Raw genomic sequence first — 26,223 nt, forward strand, 5'->3', positions numbered from 1 at the left:
TCTATGCACCAGCTGAGAATCTCTAGTTTGACATAGGAACTGTCTTGTAGTTTGATACACAACATACAAAACCAATGCTAACAGTGTATAGTTATTCTCAGTACTTCTACATAGTGCCGCAGCATGTTGACATTGACATAGTATGAAGCCAGTATACTGGAGCTTCCCCTTATACATGGGGGATTCCTGCTCTGATTTGCAGTGTTGTGTTTGTATATTACAGTCACATACTATACTGTACTGTATATTATGTCCATGCCCTTCAGCATGTTCCAGATAAAAGGCTGATAATATTCTTCACTATGTTAAGGTGTGGGACAGGGTCAACTCAATATGCACATTAACAAATGTACCCAGCTAAAAACGAGGCCATGACATGAACTTTCATGTGCACAATTTGGGATAAACAAGTGCCTTCAAGTAATAAGAATACTAACAGAAGAACAAAATTAAATACACTAATAAACACAATACACTGTTATTACCACTCAAGGTGCTACTTGCCATATACTCTACTTAAAAAAATGACACATTCTGGGCCAGAGAGACCTACATGTTATTTCCCTGGAGTGAGGTCACATTCCTATTCACCAATGTAACACTGAAAATAAATAACTCATGTAAGTGATTTCTCATTTGTAAACCATCAGAGGACTCAAATGGAAGCACTTGCCTTGAATACTGTCAACCAGTCATTATTCATGGTTCACTAGCCAATGAAGTGTTCTCAACTTACTGCCCCAAGGACTCAAAGTGCACAGTAAAGCTGTCTTGCCCATGCTTGAGAAGGTTGTAAAGCCATTCATTTGAATGGAACTGCCCCCGCCCTTAGAACTAGTATACAGCTTCACAGCATATTGAATATGGGCATTTAGCTGCCCAAATGATGCCTGTTTGTTAGTGATCCGTTGCACCTGTACTATGCCACCGTATACAGTACAGCATGTACTGTACTGCTTTGTGAGCACACAAATTGAAGGCGAAAGTTTGTTTTTGTGGATAAGACAAGTAACATGTATAGGGACAATAGTACCCATGGATTTAATTATTCCAGCCCACTACTGTATAGCACCGTAGCGAGTGCAATTTAGGGATCTTTTAGTTTGAATCTGTCAACCGTCTCTGTCTAAATATGAGAATATAGATTGTAAGCTCTGCCGGGCAGGGATTTCCTTTCCTATTGTCTGACTTTGCTGCGCTTATTGTATTATTATAATTCCCTGTGTTGTCTTTGTAAAGCACTGAGTACACAGTGGGCGCTATATAAAGATATACATACATACAATATATTTTGTGTACAGTATGTGCTACTGAATGACTAAATAAGTCAGTGCTGTAGAGTTCGAAGTGAGTCAAGTATTATCTGGGGCCTGTGCAAACCTGCCCGATGACACACATTCTGGGATCTTGTTACAGCTCCTTCCTTTTTACTTCACAGAGTATAACAGCGATAGACAAATCATGCAGTTCCCATCTTGCTGATGTGGCTCAAAGGCTCCAGTAAAATAAAATTGGCAGCAGTCCCAGAGTAGCGTTCACTATATTCTCATGCTTTGGAGAAAACAGCAGCGTATTCTTTCATTGTACAGGACAGTGTGTGTTGTTTGTGTCGGGATCCATTGAGCGAGACTCACTGAAGGTTAATATTGAAAGAAATATCTGGGTATAGCGCCATTTTTTCTTAATGACCTATTCCTTAAAGCCATGGGCCTCATGCAGGGAGCAGCGCTATTAACAATATCGCCATTTTCCGGCGAAAATCGCGCTAAAAACAGCCGAAAATGGCGAGATAGGAAAAAAGCGCCATTTTTTTGTTTCTATTTGAAAATCTCGCCGCGCGGCTGGCGAGAAATAACATCTCGCCAGTCTGAAAAATATCCAAATTCAGAAAGGCGCGCTCGCCATCTAGCGGCTGTTTTTGGCGCGATTTTCGTCAATTTTCTCCGCCAACTAAAGTTGGCAAGAAGCAGGAGCTCGCCGGCTATAGGGGGAAAAAAAATGCGCTAATTTTTTTTTCTCCCTTTCAGCTGCGCGCATCTCCTCATTTACAATTCTCCACATGCAGTAATGCTAAAAATAGCGGATTTCGCCCATTTCTGCATATGGAGAATAAAACTCTCCATTAAAGCTACTTTTCCTTAAACTCTCCAATTTATTCTAGCGCTGCTCTCTGCATAGGCCCCCATGTCTCCAGTTGGAAAGCAGCAATAAGAGGCGGTTTACCGCAGTGATATATCTCCGATATGCATATTTACCACAAAGCCTGCAAATGAGTAATGAACGCCAAATTACTTCATCACTAAACTTCCATACCTGTCAATATCAGGCTACCGCTAGCAAAATAGCACAGATTTGTATCACCTACTCCACTATATGTATATAATGGCCCCTACTGTATATCCATAGTCAAGACAACACTAGCAAACCTAGAATAGGTGAGAACAATACATTAAATGGACAAATTACTTTTTAAAATTGAAACTGCTTGGTAGCCGACACAGCCAGGTAGGTAGGCTAAACTCCTGCCAAGCTGGACCACAAGGGTTACTCATTTCATTCTCCCCTAAGGGCCAGTAAAACACTGCATCTATATGGTTTACAAGTCCCTATGTGTTAAACGCATAACTGAAATGTACTGTATTACACATTAAATAGCCTACAGTACATAAACAATATTAAATTAAGTTTTAATCTCATCAGTATCATCTGACCCTACCAGATCCTTGAAACGAGGGGCCAGTTGGCCCCAGTGGTGCTGAAGGGGTTAATAGTCAATACAAACTGCAATTTCCCCCCACTCTGCACCTACCGGGGGTGCTTCAGACTATTTTGAATGACCCCTAAGTTCATTCTGATCATAGCCCACAACTCCCCAACATAACCCAATCTGCCCCCCTCCAGCACACATGCACTGATCTCAGGCAGTAACCACCGTGGCCTATCAACGTTTCCTTATTGGTGCCCAACTCACCAATGTGGCAGTTGCTGCACAGTTAGATTTTTTTTATCTTTGCTAAATGGCTTGTCGTTTGGTTGTTGTATCTTTTAGAACATTACAGTCCTATTCCAGAGTACACCGTATGGCCCCTTTCAACTGAAGGTGTCTTCGGGCGCCAGGTGGCGCCTTATGGAATACCACCACTTTGCAAAAGTCGGCTTAAGGACTTTACAATAATGGTGCGGTGTAAATGTGTGTGCTTTCTGCCTCATTTAGGTTGTTACCATGAGGAGCTGGGCAGACATGAGGGAGGAGGTGATGTTCCTAAACAATGTGAACATCACGGCTCCACCGACCTTAATATATCAGGCTGTCTCCCGCATTGTGTGTGGCCACCCGGAGGGAGGAGGATTAAAGATCAAGTCCCTCAACTGGTATGAAGATAACAACTACAAAGCCCTCTTTGGAGGAGGAGAAGGAGGAGGAGGAGGAGGAGGTGGAGGAGAGAACGGCACAGAGGATGAACCACAGGTTACCTATGACAATTCCACAAGTACGCAAATATCTGTCTTTGTTTTTCATTATTAATTGCTCATTATTGCGGTAAAACTTGTGCGAAAACAATGCTGGATTTATAAACATACATTTTTGACATTCTTTCAAGAATATTTTTTTCTTACTCATAAATATTTTTGGGGCATCAGTTTTGTATCTGGAAGACTTTACTAATTATCCCCCATAGAGGGCACTGCCAAATACTACATTGTTTGCTGTTTGTCTTACCTCAGTGTATGTTGCACATGTTGTTACACCAGACTCACTGTCATCAATGGGCCATAGGAACATCCTATTAATACCCATAATGTACTTATTCACAAGTCATAATGTTGTTCCAATCCATTAGATAGAATATTGAATGTTAAAACAAACGATGAATTATCCCTTTCAGTGCCGCGCTTATTCCGGCCCTGCGGCCATCTCATTACTTGTTTGCAACCCCCCACTCTTTACAAAAGGCCTGGAAAAAGAGGCTCTCCTCTTCCAGTCAGATTGAGTCCGTAGCTTTCTACCTAGCAACAGGATGTCATTGGAAGTCATAAGCACTTCTAGGCCCTTGTGATGTCCAGTGAGCTTCATAAGGGCCCACCACATGCTATTCAGAATACAAGAATACAGGTTAATACACTGAGAAGGTGAGCTGAAGAAATAGGTCAGTGGTAATGTCACTGACTTTGAAGCAAGTAAAACAGTTTTGAGTGCCAGCGTCAGCTTTCTCTGCGACCTCGGCCAAGTCACCTTGTCCCAGTGTGCCTCAGGCACTAAACTGAGCTCTGCAGGACAGGCACAGCCTGCAAATATATATGTACAGTGCTGTGTACATTGTCAGTGCTATAGAAGGAAAAACAAATATTATTATAGTAACTTGAAAACTTTAATACAAAACATCTTACATGCTAAATATGTTTAACAAGCACAGTGTTTTGTTCTACTGGGTGATTAACACCTGGAATTTGAAAGTGACGTTGTTGAAGTTCTGTTACACTCTTACACAACAAATGACTGGGACTGCAGGTTGCATTCGTGGCTAAATCTGATCACTGAGCAAAACCAAACCAAGGATACCCTGTTCTGCTATCAGAATTGCAATGTTGTAATTACATGTTGTCTGTACCCCTTAGCTCCTTATTGCAATGAGTTGATACAGAACCTGGAGTCCAGTCCACTGTACAAGATGATCTGGAGAGCGCTGAAGCCTTTGCTCGTCGGCAAGATCCTTTATACCCCCAACACTCCAGCCACACGCATGTTAATGATTGAGGTAAGCCACTTCTACACAGAACACTCAGAGCCAATTCTCAGCCAGCTCTGGGATCTTTTCTGACGTGTGTTTATAAAATTCAACAGGTGGTTCTTTGCATCTGCCACTTTTCCAGATAGGATTTCCTGAGAGGGAGCAGAAGTAGCTGTGCTGCACATTAGGAGAAAAAAACAGCTCTGTCTTTGCCGTTTATTCTAACAAGGGACAGCGCTTTAGTGTTCCACAGCATGCAAATCTGCTTTTAATGCTGACATATTCCAGTGCTCCACACAGAACCATTTGCTTACAATCCCACATTAGGGCGGTGTGCATGTGATCAAGGTGATTTAAAGTTTCCGGGCAAATTACATAAAGTTAAACATTCGGGACAATGTTTACATCCTGTAACGTGACTGCTCAACCCTAGTTATGCATAAATACAGCATACATACAGCATACATGCATGAGCGCTTGCATAAACACACACTGATATACTGTACTGTATTTTCTGGCTAAAGTAAAATGTTCAGATCTGCTCTTAATGCAGCATTCCATTCAAGGGTCTCAATTTACTTTAATACTTATGAAGCAGGGGTTCCCCAAGAGCTGAACCCCATTAATTTCAGATCCAAGAAATATATGAGAAACTTGTTTTGATTGCTTTAAAAGAATATATATATATATATATATATATATCAGAGCTATTTCTTGTCGTGATGTCACTGCAACCCTAAACGTAATGTCCTTGTATAACACTGCACCCCTCTTTGTGCCACTATGCCAGGTCAACAAGACGTTTCAGGAGCTGAGTGTATTCCAGGATCTTGGAGGGATGTGGGAAGAAGTCCGCCCAAAGATCAAGATGTTCATGGAAAGCAGCCAGCAGATGGATCTCATCAGGGTCAGTGCAGTTATTTGATAACGTGGTATCTGCCATGACTCTTGTATAACTGCATGACATGAACTGATATACGTAGAATCACAAGCAGAGCTGATAAAGCACAGGTGTTTCTGAAAGCCTTGCAGATGCAGAGAAAATCTACTTCTAATACCCTGAATCCCTACTTATTGTTTAACATGCAAACACCCAATAGGCATTTTACAAATTGATGTTAATATCAACATAAGAATTAATTACAGTACATATATTATGTAATCTCTACTGATATCTAGAACTGTTTTCTGGTGTTGCTCATCATTTCAAAGACAGCCTCACTTCTATAAATCCAAGATAAGAACCATACTGTATGTAGCATTAAGCAGGGACTAATCACTGATTTAAAGAGTTCTGCATAATGTGTTTGTCAATTGATAATGAACATTCTGCACTATTGAAACTATAATGTATGTAGCGTACACTACATAGTGAAACATTATAATGAAAGTGTCTCTGTGCATTTCTATCATCTTCTTCCTAAATATGTATATATATGTGTATATATATATATATATATATATATATGTGTATATATATATATATATATATATATATATATATATATATATATATATATATATATATATATATATATATATGAAATGCCCTACTCCCAAAATCCACCTGGTCTGCTAAGTTATTGCAGTGTGGTGACTCTAACATAAGTACAGAACACAATTATATTAACTAATTGGGATTTTGAAGGGATACATACAGGACATTATTGACAAATGGCATGAGATGGGGCAAAAAGTGAGCATTATAAAGGGGCTTCAGGAAGGGATAAGAAATAACTTCAGTAAAATATATGATGGCTTTAGTTGAGTTGTGCATTTCCCCTGTAGGGGCACAGATAACACTCAGACATTCTGTGTGCTTTTATCCTGCAGACATTGTTGACCAACGAAGGCAGCAAAAACTTCCTGAATCAGCAACTAAACTTGACAGGGTGGACAGTTGAGGATATCTCCAGGTTTTTGGCCAAGCGTCCGAGAGATGCGCAGACTGAGAGTGGAACAGCTTATACCTGGAGAGAGGCCCTCAATGAGACTGACCGCGTTGTTCTGACCATGTCACGCTTCATGGAGGTGGGTACATCAAAATAGTCATTCGGCCTGCTTGCCAGAATATTCTTCTTATATGCTTATTTATTTATAAAATGTTTTACCAGAAAGTAATACATTGAGAGTTACCTCTCGTTTTCAAGTATGTCCTGGGAATAGAGTTAAGATGACAAATAATACATGGTTACAAATACAGGTGCATAAGTGAACAGGGTATACATTATATACAAGACATTGAATGCACAGGTAAAGATAATATATTACGGGCGTATGTAACAGTTACAGACCAGATTAAAATATTAGACAGTTTTAGTTTTGAAAGAACTTAGACTGGTGGCGGCTGTGAGAGTCTCCGGTAGATTGTTCCAGTTTTGGGGTGCACGGTAAGAGAAGGAGGAGCGACCGGGTACTTTACTGAACCTCGGGACCATATGTTAAATGCTTAGTATTGTTATGTCTAGGGGCAAAGTAAACAAAAGGAAAATAGAGTCTCCAAAGTACATTCACAAAGAACGGCAATAGATTGTTTAGTGACATATTGCAATTAACCTTGTGTGAGATATATAATGTAATTACAATAGTTATCTTTTTTGTTGAGATATTTTGTGGAAATCTCTTGCAAGTTTCAATAATGTTTCATAATACTGTACAAATATGCACACTGTATATTTTTGTATCGGCCCTGGGTCCACGATAAATAAACAATAAACAAAAATCATTTAAGTGCCACGGTACTGGGTAATGGATTTCATAAACTGAGGAATTGTATATTTGTTTTCCATAAAATGAGGAATGCATATACCCAACATCTCATTTATACATTTGAAAAGAGTTCACAGACAAGTCACGACATCTGTGCTTTCTCTCCTTCACCTGCAAAAGGGTAAAAAAAATATACAGTACTGTGGTTTTTAGGTTAAAATGTGTGTGTTACATAAATGTGACATCTGAGGTTACTTTACAGTAGTCACATATTAATGATCAGTTCTCCACCTTACATTAAATCCCAAATAAAAACATATTTTTTCCCAGTGTGTCAACTTGGACAAGTTGGAACCAATGGCCACTGAAGAACATCTCATCAATAAGTCCATTGAGCTTCTTGATGAGCAGAAATTATGGGCAGGTGTTGTCTTCATGGACATGCCCCCAAGTGGCACAGAGATCCCTCACCACATCAAGTATAAGATCCGGATGGACATAGACAACGTGGAGAGAACAAACAAGATTAAGGACGGGTGAGTGTTATGCATCACTCCTACACATGAACAATATCCCATTTCAGTGGCCAGTACCTTAACAATAGAACCTCTGATAAAGTGCACATTTAAATGTCTGACAATCATGACTGTAGCTGTTTTTGACTATTTTATGACATACATTGTTACTGTAGTAAGTTTCACAGCATGTGAAAACTGACATTTGCAGCATTCAAATGACACAAGGAATTACATAGTGGTAATATTACGGCTAGTGTCATCTACCCCTTGTGACCTTGGGCAAGTCACTTTATCTGCCCGTGCCTCAGGCACCAAAACTAGATTGGAAACTCTTCAGGGCAGGCTCTATAATAGGAAATAAATGTTCTATAATTGTTATAATTCAGCGAATTATAAATATAAGTGTCTCATTTCTTTTTAGGTACTGGGACCCCGGTCCCCGCGCTGACCCATTTGAGGACTTGCGCTACATCTGGGGAGGCTTTGCTTACCTTCAGGATGTTGTGGAACAGGCTATAATTAGAGTGCAGACTGGGACGGAGAAGAGGACTGGAGTCTATGTGCAGCAGATGCCCTACCCTTGTTATGTAGATGACATGTGAGTAGAAGGGCTTCTCCTGAAATCTTTTTTCATTTGCCTTATCTTCTTTCATTGAAATCTTCAAATACTGAGTGCGTAAGCAACTGCCACCCCAATGTCACACGTCATAAAAATGGTTAGACTTCTTCACACAAGGATCCTTGATAATAGCTTATATATTACTATAGCACACTGTGGGGCATTTTCATCAAGTGATAGTACAGGATAGTGCAGGGGTGCGCAAACTGGGGGGGGGGCGTGCTAGATTTTCTTGGGGGGAGCACGGCAGTTATATATAATATTTTAAATTACTGTAAATGCCGGGGGACCACGCGAGACCTCTATAACATAACACATTTACCTTCCAGTGACGTGTCGTAATGGTAACCCGGGGTCAAATGATGACACGGGGTCATGTGATGTCACGTCACCATGGAAACGTGACGTCGTGTGACCCCTTGCATCATTTGATGGGGGGGGGGGTGGTGCGAGGCGCCGAGGAGAGCAGGCAGGGGTGCGCACGAGGAAAAGTTTGCACACCCCTGGGTTGGAGCACCTGATCCAGCGTTCACAGCTATTCAAGTCAGCAGGAATAGATACCGGTGCGCTAATGCGTGCTAGAGCTTGATGAATTTGCCCCTTATTGTGTCATTTTTTGCATTGTATACATTTTAGATATGGATTCAGGACAGTGTGGGAACTTTTTGCTGAGACCGGATGCAGTAATGTAGTAATGTTGCACAGATTTCCAGCTGTTTATGCCACCTGAATATTCAGAATAGTCCCACTGTGTCTAGCATACAGGTCTACACTCCTAGTAATAAACCTGACTACTCTCTGCCTCATTCAACATCAGATCTATCTCCTTTTTTGCACACGGACATTGTTTTCTTGGATATTAATAGGAGGCCACATGGCCTAAAACTTTGGTCAGTTATTGCAGATGACCTGGATATGCCGCATTGTAAATGGATGGAAGTAATGTCTGCTCCTTACAGTGTATAACAAACTATTAGAGGGCACAGTTTCAGTGGCAAATGTTTTCAAGTTGTGACACCTTTCGTTGTATCCGCTTTCGACTACAAAGATCTTATAATATCCGAGTTTTATTTTGGCTTTTCTCCTGTGGTTTAGATTTCTGCGGGTCATGAGCCGGTCACTGCCCTTGTTTATGACTCTGGCGTGGATCTATTCGGTAGCTGTTATCATCAAAGGAATCGTGTATGAGAAAGAGGCTCGTCTGAGAGAGACCATGAGGATTATGGGACTGGACAACGGCATTCTTTGGCTGAGTTGGTTTATCAGCAGTCTCATCCCGCTTCTCATGAGTGCCGCACTCTTGGTGTTGATCCTGAAGGTGATATATTGGAACCTAGGCTTTCATTTTGTATAGCTTTTTCTTTCCTATTTAAACACATCTGAAAAATACCTTATGCCTGCTCTTTGTCTCACACACAGCTTAGAGCTGTATGTATGCACTTCACCTTGTTAAAAGGCATGTAAAACGACACACAAGCACACTTCTGGAGAACCTATAGAATAGTGTCCTTTTTGCGACACAAATAAATTGTGTACTTGCAGGCTATACTGTATGTAGTTCAGACTCAACCATAGTTCACAGCAGAGTCAAAAGTATCCAGAATAATCGATTAATTTAGGAGGGAGTCGTTTGCCTTCTTTGTAGTTGTTGTCTCTGTTAACAAAAAAAAGAAATATATATATGTAAGTAAATCTCTCTCTCTGTCTCTCTGTCTCTCTCTCTCTCTCGTCTCTGTCTGTCTGTCTCTGTCAGTCTCTCTGTCTGTCTGTCTCTCTCTCTCTCTGAGACCATTTGCCTTGCGGGAGGTTAGCAAAGCAATAGTAAAGTAGTAAGCACTGTAACATTGGCCTTTCTAATACCATGCATAGCAGGCACAGGTTGATTGCAGAATATGTGGATAAGATTTTTTGAATCTCTGTGCCCTAATTTACTGTATCCCAGATGGACTCTAACACTTTGTTTGCCTTGCCTCCATCAGATGGGCAATCTGCTGCCTTACAGCGACCCGAGCGTGGTCTTCGTCTTCTTGTCTATCTTTGCGGTGGTGACCATCTTGCAGTGCTTCCTAATCAGCACTTTATTCTCCCGAGCGAACTTAGCAGCCGCCTGCGGTGGCATCATCTATTTTACGCTCTACCTGCCCTATGTGCTGTGTGTCGCCTGGCAGGATTATGTGGGATTTCCACTCAAGATTTTTGCTGTAAGAACCTCTTTTTCTTTATAATAAAACACAGATTGATCCAGCAAACTGGTCATGATACTGTAACAACATAGCTCAATTTAATACACGACATATAGGCCTGTATTTATTAAGCAGTGCTATGCTATAAGACACCTGCTGGCCCATTCACTCAGCTTTTACATACTGTATGGTATTGCTTTGTAACTACAGAGCTGTAGTATATACAGTAGCTTATTTAGGATTCATTGTTAAGTTTTGACAGTATACACATATCACAAGATGGAGCACAATTGCGAAATACATAGATGACATCTGTATAAAATAAAAACGGACACAATATTTCACCCACCATAAATGCTATATGACTTTGCCTCTTACAAACATCCTTTGATTTCCACACCTTTTCCTTGCAGAGCTTGCTATCCCCAGTCGCCTTTGGATTTGGCTGCGAGTATTTTGCCCTCTTTGAAGAGCAAGGCGTTGGAGTGCAGTGGGGCAACCTCTTGGATAGCCCCATAGAAGAAGATGGGTATAACCTCACCACCTCATGCTTCATGATGCTTTTCGACACGTTCTTGTACAGCATCATGACCTGGTACATTGAATCTGTCTTTCCAGGTAACCTTCAGAGATACAGAAAAAAGTCATTACTAACCCGAAGAGATGCTCTTTTTATAGCAGCTGGTTCATCCTGATTTATAATTATCTTTGACTTTAACATATGAGTCAATAATAAAGTAATCATATTAATCAATAGTAAATAACCAATATGTATTAATCGATACTATATCATTTATAGTTGATGTATATAATATATGTTTATAATTGATTTATAACTATTGCTGACATAAAGAGGCAGTATATTTAGTTGGACCTCCCTTGTCTTATTTCACCTGTCTTGTCAGTTACAGTAGGGGTGCGCAAACCTTTCAGTCTGCGCCCCCCTGCCTGCTCTCCCCCCCCCCTGCCTGCTCTCCCTCCCTTCTCGCGCCCTCCTCCTTACCTTGTCTTCTGCATCAAATGACACGACACCGCAGCGTCAAATGACAACGTGTCGCCGAAGACAATGTAAGGGAAGTTGCGTATGTCTCTCGCGATCCCCCGGCATTTAATTTAAATGCCTTGGGGAAGAACACAGGGCCTCTGCACCCCCTGGAAAATCTTGCACCCTCCAGTTTGCACACCCCTGAGTTACAGTATTTCTGAGCAACAGAAAAGGGGCAGGGGTGCAAAAAATAGACACCGGGGGTTATTCACTAAATGCAATGAGGCACTATTGCACAGAAACTCCCATTGAACTCAAAGTAAGTTTCTGTACAATAGTGCCCTGATTGGCACTATACCACCTAAAGATTTGGGATTAAAGGAGCTAGTAATTCACAACATAACCTTGTGCCAAGCACTTGAGAATGAAAAGCATACACACATCTGCGTTATGACAGTAAAGTGAGAAACAAATGTGTTTGTTAAAACATTTATTCAATTTGACTGTAACCATAAAGTTTTTTCATTCCATCTAATTTGTGCTTACAATATACTTCTATTTCATGAATCCAGAAACATGCCAGCAAAAGCTCATTCTTGTATTTACTAGCATAGGTAATGAAAGCATTGCATATGTGTAATGACTTAAAACTAGAATTGTATTATGCTATTATTTAGGTCAGTATGGGATTCCCAGACAGTGGTACTTCCCATTCACAAAGTCTTACTGGTGCGGAGAGGAACCCAAAGAAGGCAGTCACCCTCATTCTGCGCAGAAGGGAACATCTGAGAGTAAGTGCGCATTGACAGCTGACTATATCAATAAGAGCGTTCATTTTCAAGAGGTCTTCATTCAATATTTCAATCAGAATATAATAATAGTTGTGTTTCTCTTACATGACACTGACAGGCCAAACCAAAGAGGATACAATCTACTTTTGATGTTTATGGCGCAGGGAGATAATGTAAATGACCCAAGGACATTGAGAGCTGACCTGGGAGTTGAACCAATTCCCTACTCTTTAAAGGCAGTAAAATAATGACTGAGCTAATCCTTGAGAAAAACCCCCAGAATGGCCATAAAAAATGCCCAAAAAATATGCTGACCAGACTGCAGAAAAGTAACTGATGTGTGAAAAAGATAGCGCAAAAGACAGTACTTGTATGCAATTTGAAAACAGGAAAGGGTCACTCTCTAGAGTTATCATCGCCCTTAGTAGAACAACATACAGTATCTCTGAAATATATCTCACCTCTGTTGTTTTGTTCCCCAGTCTGCATGGAAGAAGAACCCAGCCATCTTCAATTAGGGGTCTCCATTCAGAACCTGGTGAAGATTTACCGCGATGGCAAAAAGGTGGCCATAGATGGTCTCACGCTGAGCTTCTATGAAGGGCAGATCACTTCTTTTCTTGGACATAACGGAGCTGGGAAAACCACCACAATGTAAGGAAACATTTATATTATGATATAGAAGAAGCCTGTTCTAAAATCTGTAATATGTGGCGATACTTTACCAAATTTGGGAATTCGGTGGAAAAATAGATAATGGATTTAACGGTAATGCAAATTTGACGTGTGTAGTTAAATACAACACCAAGCGTAATGTTTGTATTCATTTTATTTTTTGTTATTTTGGAAAGTCCACACATTTTCAAGATAATACAAAGGCTGCACTATTATATTATTCTTATGAAATACAATAAAAATAAACCTGTGACAGGTTCTCAAAAACATTTTGCAAAACAGTTCCAGTTGACTGTCTACTACTGTACTTTACATATACTGTAGGGTTATTTAATAAAAACACAGACATTCAGGTGAATGAATTTAGCTTAGTAATTAAGGGTATCAGATTAACTTGTACATTTTGGTACAACATTTGGTCCAGTCAAACAGAAATGGAAAACCAGCATCTCCAAATATATACTTCTCAATTTCCCTTCCTTATCTCTTCCATGAGCACAGTATCATGCAATGTCTATATAATATATACCTGTTCACTTATGTAACTGTATTTGTAACCATGTATTATTTGTCTTAACTCTGTGCCCAGGACATACCTGAAAATGAGAGGTAACTCTCAATGTATTACTTCCTGGTAAAATATTTTTTATAAATAAATAAAATAAATACTCTCCACCTTTATCTCTCATAATTGAATATTCAGATTATTTCTTACTGTTGAAGATCTAAGAAAATAAACGCTGAAAAGTAAATATCCAATACCATTGATTGCTCTTGACATCTTGTTTGTAGGTCCATCTTAACTGGCTTGTTCCCCCCAACTATGGGTACAGCCTACATCATGGGAAAAGACATCCGCTCTGAACTCAGCTCCATCAGGCAAAATCTGGGAGTTTGTCCCCAGCATAATGTCCTTTTTGACGCGTGAGTAGTATGGGTTGACCTTTAACACATTCTTGGATAAAGAAAACAGATGTAGACCCATCTCCTAGATCAGTAGCTTTTCAAGCTTCTCCTCAGGGGCTCGTGCCAGACCAGGCTTTTAGAGAAACCAACCAAAACCCTATTCGTATACAAACTTGATGTGCAAATGCATTGGTTCTTCCTAAGACTTGTTGTGGCCAATGGTCTCTGAGGAGAGGTGTGAGAACCACCGTTTTAGCTGATTTATGTAAAATGCTCCCTTGCATGAAGCACTTCCTAACCACACTTATTTTTGTAAGCGCTGCACTAAATTGAGAGGTCATTTTGGATTAAACACAGTTTCCAGTATTTCCAGCACTTAGACAAAATGCATTCATACAGAACTGACATTACTGTGAGTTTGCCTTCTCTCATGCTCACAAGCCTAATACTGCTAAAGACCTGAGGCTAAAGAATGGAGGTTCCCCAGCACGCTTACAAAGTTTCATGCTTTCAATTCTATTCCACTAGGCTGACAATTCATTATGTTCAGAAATATACCATTTGAATTACATGGGTAATAACTAAATATAATATAATCTTTATTGAGATGTGAGAAAGTGGTTTGACATCTGATTTATTGGAGGAGGTGAGAATTTAGTGTAAGTCCACCATGTCCACTGATTCCTTTGACATTTTCAGTAATGTATATTGTACGTTAAGGGGTTTTATTTTCAAAGAGTATACTGTATGAATTTAAGATTTATTTGAACAGATATTTTACCTGCAGGCATAATATGCTTGTCAGGGGGAAATTCTTTTACCTGACATGAAATATTGTTACAACACTGGCTCAGACTGTTTGCTGGATTTCATCTAGCTTGCTCAGTCATGTTCACAAACAATTAAAAATCTAACCTATGAAACATACATTGGGCTTTATCCTTTACCCTTTTGTTACCTGCCTATAGGTTTGCTGGAGAGGGATAATTCAAATGCCCTCTATTAAGAATTATTCACTGAATTTAATGAGAATCCCAATGGTTGCAAAGTAGCATTTAGTTCTAGGGTTTATGGCTTTTATTGTTAACGGAAATCAATTTAACAAATATTTGACATTTCTGCTCATATGCCTCCTGTTAAATAAGCATATTAGGTTTGAAGAATGTGGTTTAAAGCAGTAGTTCCCCCCCAAATATATTTTGTTAACCTTACATGAACCGCTATAAAAAAGGTAAAAATGAGCAGCGTGGAATGCTGCTTTAATACTGTAAAAAATACGTATTGATTTGTTTTCTTATGAATGTTTGTCAGAATCAGTCCAGTCAACATATGGAAGCTCTGGGCTTGTTTCCCGAATATTCCTCCATCTGGCCAAGTGTAGCTGTGTCTCTAGGACAGGACTGATGCATGCGGCAAGGCTTTTTCATCTTTCCTCTCACTGCTTCCATTTAGGCTGACTGTTGAGGAGCACATCTGGTTCTATGCACGCCTGAAAGGGCTTTCAAAAGAAAAGGTGAAAGCAGAGATGGAACAGATGGTCATCGATGTTGGTCTCCCTCACAAGAAGAAGACTAAGACAAGTCAGCTGTCAGGTAATGTAGATAATGTGGTTCTCCAAATAAATCCTAGCTGTACTTGCGGTTCAAGAACACCCTTGCAATTGAGTGTGGAGGGTGCCTTATTTTTTATTGTGTTGATGCTCCTGGTCATCTTGCATTGTCTTAGCATGGCTAGTACACAGTGGCCTCTATACAACATGCTATGAAGACATCTTTTCCATGCTGGAGAATAGTTCAGCTCTATTAGATGAATCCTCTCCAGCATGGAGAAGACATCTTCATAGCACATTGAATAAGGGCCAATGCCCTCACAATGAAGTCAGGAATACTTACATACAGTAATTGCTGCAGGGATTTTGTGGTTGTTACTAGATAACTAATTTGTAAATAACCGTGTTACTCTTATCCCCAGTATTTCTCGATCTCAGTGGATTAGAGACACATGTCACAATAAAACCCTTTATGGCATGTCAAATATTTCTAAGTAATTAAGCAGCTGGACCAAGCCATTCCTGCTATCATAAGACTAACATGAGGTTAAGCATATATACGTAGCACTGTCATACTTTATGTTAGGAGCCTTACATTATTTGTGAGAGAACTTACTAGTTATGTTTGGTTTTAACAGGTGGCATGCAGAGGAAGCTATCTGTGGCCTTGGCCTTTGTGGGAGGATCAAAGGTCATCATCCTTGATGAGCCCACTGCTGGAGTTGACCCGTACTCTCGCAGAGGGATTTGGGAGCTGCTGCTTAAATACAGACAAGGTGAATGGTTTAGCAAACAAAAGATGATATTCAGAATTCACTTGCACAGACCAACCAAAAGCCCCCGATGTGTCTAGATGTATGTGTATTGCTTCAAATTAATAAATAAATATAAGGTGAAGTTACTAAAACTATATAGGCAGAGAAGTATCAAGGATAGAGCTGGTTACTGATGGTAGAATGTCTATTTGTGATATCCAAGTCTGATGAGCCTGAACACAGGAGTTGGAAGAAGGCACTTTGTCTCATCAGTAACATGATTTATTTATTGATGCCTCGTCACTGCTGTAATGTTCATGTTATGAAATTCTAAAACAGGTGACTATTGATTTAGTGATTTATAACCCTGTTCTGGCTATCTTGGTCATTATATTACATATTGATTCATATTTCGTTACCTTAGTACATGACCACTTTTGAACATAAGATTATAGTGCACTGGATATATATTTTTATGCAATATGTATCTCAGCTTCCCAAGATTATTGTGTGCTTTGTGCTGCCGCCTGCTGGAAGTATCTACAAAGTTATGTCTTCATTCATCGTCAACATCTTTCCACCACAGGACGGACAATTATCCTATCTACACATCATATGGATGAAGCCGACATCCTTGGAGACCGGATTGCTATCATCTCCCATGGCAAGCTCTGCTGTGTGGGATCCTCTCTCTTCCTGAAGAACCAACTGGGGACTGGCTATTACCTGACATTAGTCAAAAGGGACATAGACTCATCCATGAGCTCCTGCAGGAACAGCAGCAGCACCATGTCTTACCTGAAAAAGGTATGTCCACCACATACATGGTATGCCCTATACACACACAGTATTGTTCCAATGTTCTTCCTCTTGAATAGATTGAGGCTGGCACAGAGACAAATATTAACAATGCCTAATAATTTATAGATTATAGTGCACAGCCTTTTTTTATGCCATGAATGAGTGTGTGTTGTATTGTTCAGTGTTCATGCATGCAAAATAATTTTAGAAGTATTTGCCATGTGAAACTAAGGTAACAAGGGCATTTAGGAGTTGGGGTAACATTGAATACTCCCATATAAAGGGCCTATACAGCCTTACTGCAGTTAACGCTTGGGATGACGGTACCCCGTCATTTGTGGGCAGGAAAACAGCAGGTCAGTTCCTGCTCGCAAACAGCAGCAGAGCCCGATGCTAGCAGCACCATCAGGAGCGGGGACCACAGAAGCGGTGATTACTAAACATAACAAACATACATCGGACCGGAAGAGAGAAGCAAAGTATAGGGTAATTATTACTGACTAGCTCCTTTCCTAACCCTAAACCTAACCCTCAATTCTATCAGATCAGACATTCATTTGTAAACTTTAATAATCACCGCCACTGTTGCCCTGGAGCCTAAAGATAAGGCTAGGTCGGCAGCTGATTTAAGCATCATGTGCAAGACTTTTTTTTAACACGCTGTAAGACATAAGTCTGCTGGCTATTAAACTTGAATTTGCAGGTCAACAGGGGGACCCCGTTTACTCATCCTGCTGTTATCTCTCAGAGACTAACTCTTCCACTTTCTGCCTTTTTTTCTGTGCCATGCAAGCTATTTTAACCCCTGCTGCTCGCTTTTTCTCTCTCTTTGCCAAGGACATGGAAAACAGTGATAATTTGGTTCCTGATGATGTACTCTGTCTAATTCATAGTGCCCTACATGTAGTTCCAAGTTCTAGTAGCCGTATTGGTCCTGGAGAAAAGTAGATTTGATGTAGGTTAATATACCTTTTAGCGGCAGTATCATAGTTGAAAATAATTAGGTCTATGATGAAATCTAGTGTTGGTCCTCTAAAAGGTATCACAACCTACATCAAATAGTGCCCTACACAAATGTATGTCTTTGTATACTAAATGATTTGTGTGTTTTTATTCTAGGAGGACAGTGTTTCTCAGAGCAGCTCAGATGCTGGCCTGGGCAGCGACCACGAAAGTGACACCTTGACAATAGGTAAAAGAGCAGAGTCAAATTGTTCCCACCACACAAGTGTATGCAATATTGCCGCATATGGATTAATATTGAGTAAGAACGAAAAGATCAGTATAGCAGCAGTTTCACTGTAAGATATCTATCTGGATTAAACAGTGTGGGCAAGATCCACAAAGGTCAGTTAATGACTATTATCAAAATCAGTAACGGACGTTAAGCTCCCTGAGGTTAACGAGAGTCCATCAAGCTAATTATATGCAAAAACAATGGCCATTGATCTCATTAGCATAGGCTTACGAGAGAGATACCAATTTATATATATATATATATATATATACACTGTATATATATATATATATATATATATATATATACACTGCATATATATATATATATATATATATATATATATATATACACTGCATATATATATATATATATATATATATATATATATATATATATATATATATATATATATATATATATATATATACACACACACACAAATAGACCTTTACAAAACACGTGGCCAGACACCTTTGCACAAAAAGTAAGACACCGGAGATTTACAGTATGCGAGTATGGATATGCAAAGTATATTAAAATGAGTTAAATTAGCATATCTCCCAGGTACTGTATTTCATATGCTCTCCTTTTGGTCCACATGTGTCTCTCCGTGAGATGTCTAGTTGTTGGGTGAACGTGTGTGCTTGTGTGCACATATATATATATTGGGACTCTTTAAAATAGCGTCTTGTTAAAGCCCAGCGTTATTTATATCGGAGCTCTGTAGATAGACAATGTTAGATAGAACACCTCTTTTGCATAACATTAGCACTAATGTCCGATATAGTTAACGCGAAGTCCATTCCGGCTGAAAGCAGCATTTAGCACTGTGTTAGTGAGCTTTGAAGATACACGTTAGCACGTAACGATGCGTTTACTTAAGTTAAAGCCTTGTTAAGTCAATAACAGAGCTCGGTGGATCTGGGCCTATGAAGTTTGTTGGCTTTCATCTTTCAACAGGGAGACAGATAGGTACTAGTTTGTTGTGATATGGCTGGCAGGAACATACATTAGTTTATTATGTATGTACTGTATGTACATATGTGTTATTTATTTTGTGCCAACTATGTAAATACAGTAGCATTTTTACCCCATTATCTTAGAGGCATTATAATATGGAAATAATATCCTACTGGTTTAAGAGGCCAATCAACAATGGGTGAAAGGAATCTCCTTATAAGGGCAATGTATGCTGCTCTAATGTCATGTTATCCGGTAGTATTAATGTGAACCCTTATGTTACTTGCTTGCCAGGCTTTATACATGGTACAGTATAGCCGTTGCTGTGTATATCGTATTAAAACACTTTGCATGGTTGTATAATTCAGATGGTGCACACATAAACCCTATAAATTATTGAAAGCAGGATTTTGACGATAGGCTTTTGGTGTTGGTGGGCTTCACAGATGTCTCTGCCATTTCAAACCTCATCAACAAGCACGTACCCGAGGCTCGGTTCGTAGAGGACATCGGGCATGAGTTGACATATGTGTTGCCCTATGAAGCTGCCAAAGAAGGAGCCTTTGTGGAGTTGTTCCATGAGATAGATGACCGTCTCTCTGACCTAGGCATTTCCAGCTATGGCATTTCGGACACCACACTTGAAGAGGTACGGCAAAATGTGTGCATCATATCAAGGCAGCTACTATTTATGACAGTCAGGCTATTATTTGTGACTGCTGTGGTTTTTAATGCACATTGCAGCTGGAAGGATGCACCTCAAGATATGAGGAAATGCACAGATGATTTTAGACCCTTAGCGACACTGAGGTTCATTCTAGTTATAAAGTGGTGCACAATAAAAAAAAAATCATGAGTTCACTGACATTAAAAAATATAATCTTATTACTCGAAATAGAATACCAAATGCCATTAATGGCCATTGGAAAAAAAGGCAAAGTGTGGAAGGGATGCACTTTAGTTGGCAGTTGTAATGAAAGATAGGGGACCTGAGCATTGCAGTGTTTTATGTGGATATTGAGGATCATATGACTGGGAAATTCAGCAGCCCAAACACTGGGATTACTAACACTTTGTGCCGGGGTTAGGATAGAATAATTGTTCAAAACTAAAGCGATATATCATGTTTTAATCATGCAGCACAAATGTAATATATTCCTTTTAAATGTGTATTCTTCAGATATTCCTGAAAGTGGCTGATGATACTGGAGTGGATGCTGAAACCTCAGGTAACTTCATTCTAATGTTGAGCTATAGCCCAGCTCTCTATTCTTCTAATACTTTATTTTATCAGCTTTTTCTCATCAGTGAAGAGGTGCTGTACATGTCTGTAATGGATGTTTTGTGATATCCCAGTGAATCTGTTAAATATGGTGACAGTTAATGTTTGTTCTAAAATATAGTACTGTGCTGCCCACTCTTACATCTCAGTCCTCATCCCCAAATATATCCCTAAATGCCCCCTACGTTCTGCCCACATCATCCACCTCTCCTCCTACAAGACTTCTCCCGTGCTTCCTCCTTTGTGTGGAATTCCCTACCACGCACCATCAGACTCCCCCCCAGCCTTCAGACGTTTACAAACTCCCTGTAAACTCACCTTTTTAAGGAAGCCTATCTGGCATACTCCTAACATCCACCAACCAACCTTATTTGATGCCAGCTGTGCGGCTGGACCAAACTCCATGCTATCAAATACACCCTATCATCCACACACCCCAAACCTGAACAGATCCAGCTGTGTAGCAGGACCACACTGCATCCTGAGGCACACTTCACCCTTACAATGCACAGTCGTTTTACCTTTTGTTTCAACGTTGCCCCTTATTTCCTCTAGAATGTGAGCTCTCATGCGCACGACCATCATTACCTTCTGTATCTGTTTGTGCATATTTGTTCTTTCTTGTATGCCATTCGGTTTATGTAATTGATGTCACTCTGTACCCCGAATGTACCGTGCTGCAAAATATGTTGGCGATATACAAATAAATGATAATAATAGTACCGTGCTACATACTGTAGTACACCACCAAATAACATTATCGACCTTCTTGTCTACAGATGGGACACTGCCTGCTAGAAGGAAGAGATATGCATTTGGAGATCATCAGAGCTGTCTACGACCTTTCACAGAAGACGATGCTTTTGATACCAACGATTCTGACATGGATCCAGGTATTTCTAGCCATGAAACCGAGATATAATTGACATAGGAGTATTGGAGGGAAACTATTCTGTAATTTTGTCACCCAACCTCAAAAGTCCAATACAGTAATAGTATCCTGCTAATAACAGATCATGTTGGTGTTGATTAACATAATGATTGTCACCACCACCACAAAATAATATCACAGGAAGAGGAGATACTTTTCAGTCCCTGTTGAAATTAAGAGTTTAATTCATTACCTACTGTAAGAAACCAAAACATGGTTTGCTTTAGACATGATTACGTTTATTTATGGAAGCCAATTTGTTTACAAATGTTTTTATTTTCTTGTGAGCTAAGTGGGACTGCCTCATTAAGATGCACTGAGGTTTAGCACCATTTAGTAAAGGTGTCCTTAAAAAAGCCATGTCACGGGCTTGTGCCACTACTCAGAGGAACCTGTCGATGTTACTCTACTTGCTTCCTTCATAGCTGTGGACCCTTCATGCTGTATCGTATGTATACATTTCTATGTGTTGTTTCCTACCTGCAGAGTCACGGGAGACAGATTTTCTCAGTGGGGTGGACGGCAAAGGTTCATACCAGATGAAAGGCTGGCATCTAATGAGACAGCAGTTCACCGCTCTGCTCTGGAAGAGGCTACTTTATGCCAAGCGCAGCAGGAAGGGCTTCTTTGCTCAGGTGAGAGAAAGCTACATTTGGCAAAGTTCCTTCATTACAGCAACACAAGCAACACCTCTAACAATTTAAAGCAGCAATCCAGCCCAAAATTATTATTTATTTTTTTTACCTTACCTTAGCTGGGGGATCCCTCGGAGGTGATCTCTAGATCCCCAGGTTCCCAAGCAACAAGAGTTTATATTTTCTTTAATAAAACTAAAACAAACTACAAACATGACCACAGGCCCTCGTGTCACGGTGGCATTCTTGTGGGCAAGGCCGCCTCCTGGTTATTATGTTTCCACCAGACAAAGTGTCTTATTGATCAGGAACTGGGATCCCTGTTAGTTCAAGTTATTTAAAACCATTAAACGTGAAAAAAATAGTGAGCCGTATGAATTGCTGCTATAGGATTTCATCTAGTTTTAGAATTTGGTAATGGTAGTGTATTTGTTTTGTGCGGGATGGAAGCTGTAATGTGGCACTATCCAGTGAACGTTCAAGATGGGTCACTTTCATTCTAAACTACATATAAAAAGAACAATTGCAACAAAATGCAGACTAAATTATCATTGCTTAGGCCCACTTATTATTTTCACCAACCTCTTCTACCAGAGCAAAATCAATCTTTGTCAACTCCTATCTTCATCAATACATCCACATAACTAATGACCGGGTCATTTTAGCTTATTTTTCAATTTCAAATGTGAAATCCAGCACATTTTATATTAATGCATCAGTATATTTTTGTAACATGTCCATATCCGCTGGGATGATTTAAGGCAATTCACCATGGTACAGTAAGTGCGCATGGGTGCCCAGCTTGACATTCAGAAGGATAGGCATGATTCTACACTAAGCATTACCTGACCTATTAAGCTTACTGTAACTATTGCTGCTTGAATGGCCAACGACGAATGATAAAGCCAGTAAAAGTGTCCCTCTCTTGCTACATTTCCAGATTGTGCTGCCAGCTGTTTTTGTTCTCATCGCTCTCCTGTTCAGCCTTATCGTGCCTCCCTTTGGTAAATACCCCAGCCTTGAACTGCAGCCTTGGATGTATGATGAACAATACACGTTTTTCAGGTATGTCTACAGGGCACGGGTAAAGGTACACCCCTTCCTTGAAAATATTGACACTCCATTGATGACTTTCCATATGCAGCTTGCGAAACTGAAACGTACGATACATTTTTACTTTTGGGACTTATAGCTTAAGACGCAACGTTATTAAAGAAGACAACTTCTAACAAGTCAAAGCTTGTTCTGTTTAAAGAACAGAGACCCAAAACAATTATTGGGCATATCAAAAATAATGGAAATCCTCACATACGTACCAACTTTCTGCTTCCAAGTAGTGGCAATGCATGGCACATCTTGAAATGCCCCCAATGACCATGTATTTCTTTAGCTCCCTATGAATATCAGTTCTCTAAGTTTGTTGGTTTGCATGATGTCATTAGTAAATAATCTACCTGCAGGCTGGAAGTTTCAGCTTGTCATATTCATGTCCGAAGAACAAAATAACTGCAGGAAACCAGAATCATGGTTTTGGTCTGGGGGGTAAAGCCTGCAGTGCAAAGGGTCCACGTGACATGACATTGTCTCTGCTTGTCTTGCTTATAGCAACGATGCCCCTCAGGATGCAGGAACTCAAGCGCTCTTGCAAGCCCTGACTAATAAGCCTGGTTTTGGAACGCCTTGTATGGACGGATATTCCATTCCGTAAGTATAAGACTGACAGCACCTCACATTCTTTGCTTTGGTGGTGACATAGCCTGCACAAACTGATTTTTCATTGGAAAGGTTTCTGCCTCACATATGGATTAAAGAAGCATCTTTCATTTTGAAACATGTACATTTCTGTTTTTATATGCCTGGCAGGTGAACGCCAAAGATGTATTGAATTGCCATTTTAAAGATACCAGATTTGGCATATATAGTGGTTTGAGGTGGGGTTGCTTTAGATTTTGATGGTAAATTAAAACGTATAGATATGATAAAAAATGCATCACGATAATGTTAAATGTAGGTAAAAACAACATTTCAATTATGTCTTAAAATGTTCAATATGCATATATATGCTGTAGGCGAAAAAGAAGTCGAAAACGAAATACTTGGGGTACCCCAAACATTTTTAAGGAATCAATCAGGGGGCAACTAGCTTGGATTTTGTATGTCATTTATGTGACATGGAGGCTGAGTTCATCAGGATTCATTGCCAGTTGCACTGGATTCTATTTATTCGGGAGCATCACCAGCACGTAACTGCTGCTGGATGATAGCCCTAAATCTCTATCCACTTCCTCCTTCCAGTGCAATTATTTCACAAATCCAGGATGGTTTCCCCCGGACTCTTGATTTGTTTTAGCTTTAATTTTCTATACTACATTAATATCTTCTCTTGTGTAAAATTATATTGTGACGAGTTGAGCCTATATTTTAAAATGGACGTGGAATGCTTTTAACAACAACTATTTTCATGTTAGGTACAGACAGGGTTTTGGTTAAAAAATCATCTATTGGAAGGAGGTTGCCGTTGTTTGGAACGGTTTATTGGCAGGAGGGCATTGCTTTTAAATACATTACCTGCTGCCATTTATCTTGGTGTACAGTGGTGTCACCTGCTCGGCTGGAGATGAAGAGTGGAGCACCCAATCCGTCCCGCAGTCTGTGATGGACATTTTCCTCAACGGCAACTGGTCAATGGAGAATCCGTCTCCATCCTGCGAGTGCAGCAATGAGAAAATAAAGAAGATGCTCCCTGTTTGCCCACAGGGGGCAGGTGGATTACCTCCCCCACAGGTACTGCTGCTTTGTTACTGACGTATATGCAACATTCACTGGTGCAAGCACCACAGGCAATGTATAGCAACTAGACAGCTGTTCTGCCATCTCCGTTTATACTTTCACACGTGCATTTCCAGCTCAGAATAATTTTTATAATGTTTAAAAAATAATTTAAAAAAATAAAAAAATCGGAAAAGTTCAAAAACGGTAAAGCATTAAGATAAAATTGATATTTATTTAAAAAAAAAAAATGGAAAATATCCATAAGCAGAGAAGCAGACATACAGCGTACGAGTCCTTTTGCTTTACATTCTATCAGGAGTATTCAAGGCACCATGGAGACACGGAAATGATTTTGTAGCATTTAAGCCGTCCGCATCAGATATACATGTAAATAATAATGGAAAAAGAATTTCAAATACATGCAATTCTATGGATGCCATATACTGTAAACTCCAGAGACAAAAGGATGGTCATTTATCTCATAGCTAACCATAAAATAGACAGTCTGGGAATTGCACAGTATAGTTCCGCTTTATGATAAAGTATATGGAAAAAGCAAATCACAGACTACATTGACCACAAATGTGTTTGCATACTGTAGGTTTTATATTCAGTAAAACACAGATATAATGCCAAATAATTGGGGCGGAAACTGCTTTATCCCATGTAACAAATATATACAGATTATGGGAAGGAAAATTAAGGATTTTTGGCAATTTCCTAAACTTTATTTCTCAGCCAGATGTTTGCAGAAAGCAGAATATTCTGCAAAATATTAATAGAGAATATTCCAGGTGAATATTTAGCAAATGGAGATCACATTGAAATATATATTGATGTACATTAACATTAAGAGATGTATGTCAATGTGGTTAGGAATATAGCAAATATCTATGTCTCCAACAAAGAACATTTGCCCACCCCCTCTCCTGGACACTCACCAGGTAATGTGATATTTGAAATGTCAGAATAACATACTGTACGGTATCTCAAGTCCTGGAGCTCATTACGTTCCACAAATATGTTGGCAACGCTGAGCAGTGATACATTATGTACGTTTATTTCTTCAGACACGGTGTACTAAGGCAACGGTTGACAAACATATATTTAATTAAATTCACCACGTCTCAGAACACTACGCTCCAAAAGTACTGTATCGTCAAGGCTGCGGCCACGCTAACG

General features: G+C 39.7%; 1 protein-coding gene across 3 annotated transcripts in view; it reads left to right on the forward strand.

Annotated features, from left to right (window-relative positions):
* Nucleotides 1-26,223, forward strand: part of ABCA1 (ATP binding cassette subfamily A member 1) — a 110,088-nt gene that overhangs the window by 61,199 nt on the left and 22,666 nt on the right. For 2 of the 3 annotated variants that reach the window (XM_075594648.1, XM_075594650.1), the window contains 24 exons: nt 3,215-3,491; nt 4,618-4,757; nt 5,521-5,637; nt 6,564-6,761; nt 7,770-7,975; nt 8,379-8,555; nt 9,672-9,894; nt 10,556-10,777; nt 11,173-11,377; nt 12,422-12,535; nt 13,018-13,189; nt 14,003-14,134; nt 15,569-15,708; nt 16,304-16,441; nt 17,007-17,227; nt 17,567-17,707; nt 18,341-18,413; nt 19,868-20,070; nt 20,602-20,650; nt 21,483-21,596; nt 22,121-22,269; nt 23,210-23,334; nt 23,875-23,973; nt 24,864-25,053. In XM_075594648.1, coding sequence (XP_075450763.1) covers nt 3,215-3,491; nt 4,618-4,757; nt 5,521-5,637; nt 6,564-6,761; nt 7,770-7,975; nt 8,379-8,555; nt 9,672-9,894; nt 10,556-10,777; nt 11,173-11,377; nt 12,422-12,535; nt 13,018-13,189; nt 14,003-14,134; nt 15,569-15,708; nt 16,304-16,441; nt 17,007-17,227; nt 17,567-17,707; nt 18,341-18,413; nt 19,868-20,070; nt 20,602-20,650; nt 21,483-21,596; nt 22,121-22,269; nt 23,210-23,334; nt 23,875-23,973; nt 24,864-25,053 — 3,825 coding nt within the window. The remainder of the gene's footprint in view (nt 1-3,214; nt 3,492-4,617; nt 4,758-5,520; nt 5,638-6,563; nt 6,762-7,769; nt 7,976-8,378; nt 8,556-9,671; nt 9,895-10,555; nt 10,778-11,172; nt 11,378-12,421; nt 12,536-13,017; nt 13,190-14,002; nt 14,135-15,568; nt 15,709-16,303; nt 16,442-17,006; nt 17,228-17,566; nt 17,708-18,340; nt 18,414-19,867; nt 20,071-20,601; nt 20,651-21,482; nt 21,597-22,120; nt 22,270-23,209; nt 23,335-23,874; nt 23,974-24,863; nt 25,054-26,223) is intronic. The other variant, XM_075594649.1, reaches the window with a different exon arrangement.

This window comes from Ascaphus truei, chromosome 1 (assembly GCF_040206685.1).
Source record: "Ascaphus truei isolate aAscTru1 chromosome 1, aAscTru1.hap1, whole genome shotgun sequence".
NCBI lineage: Eukaryota > Metazoa > Chordata > Amphibia > Anura > Ascaphidae > Ascaphus > Ascaphus truei.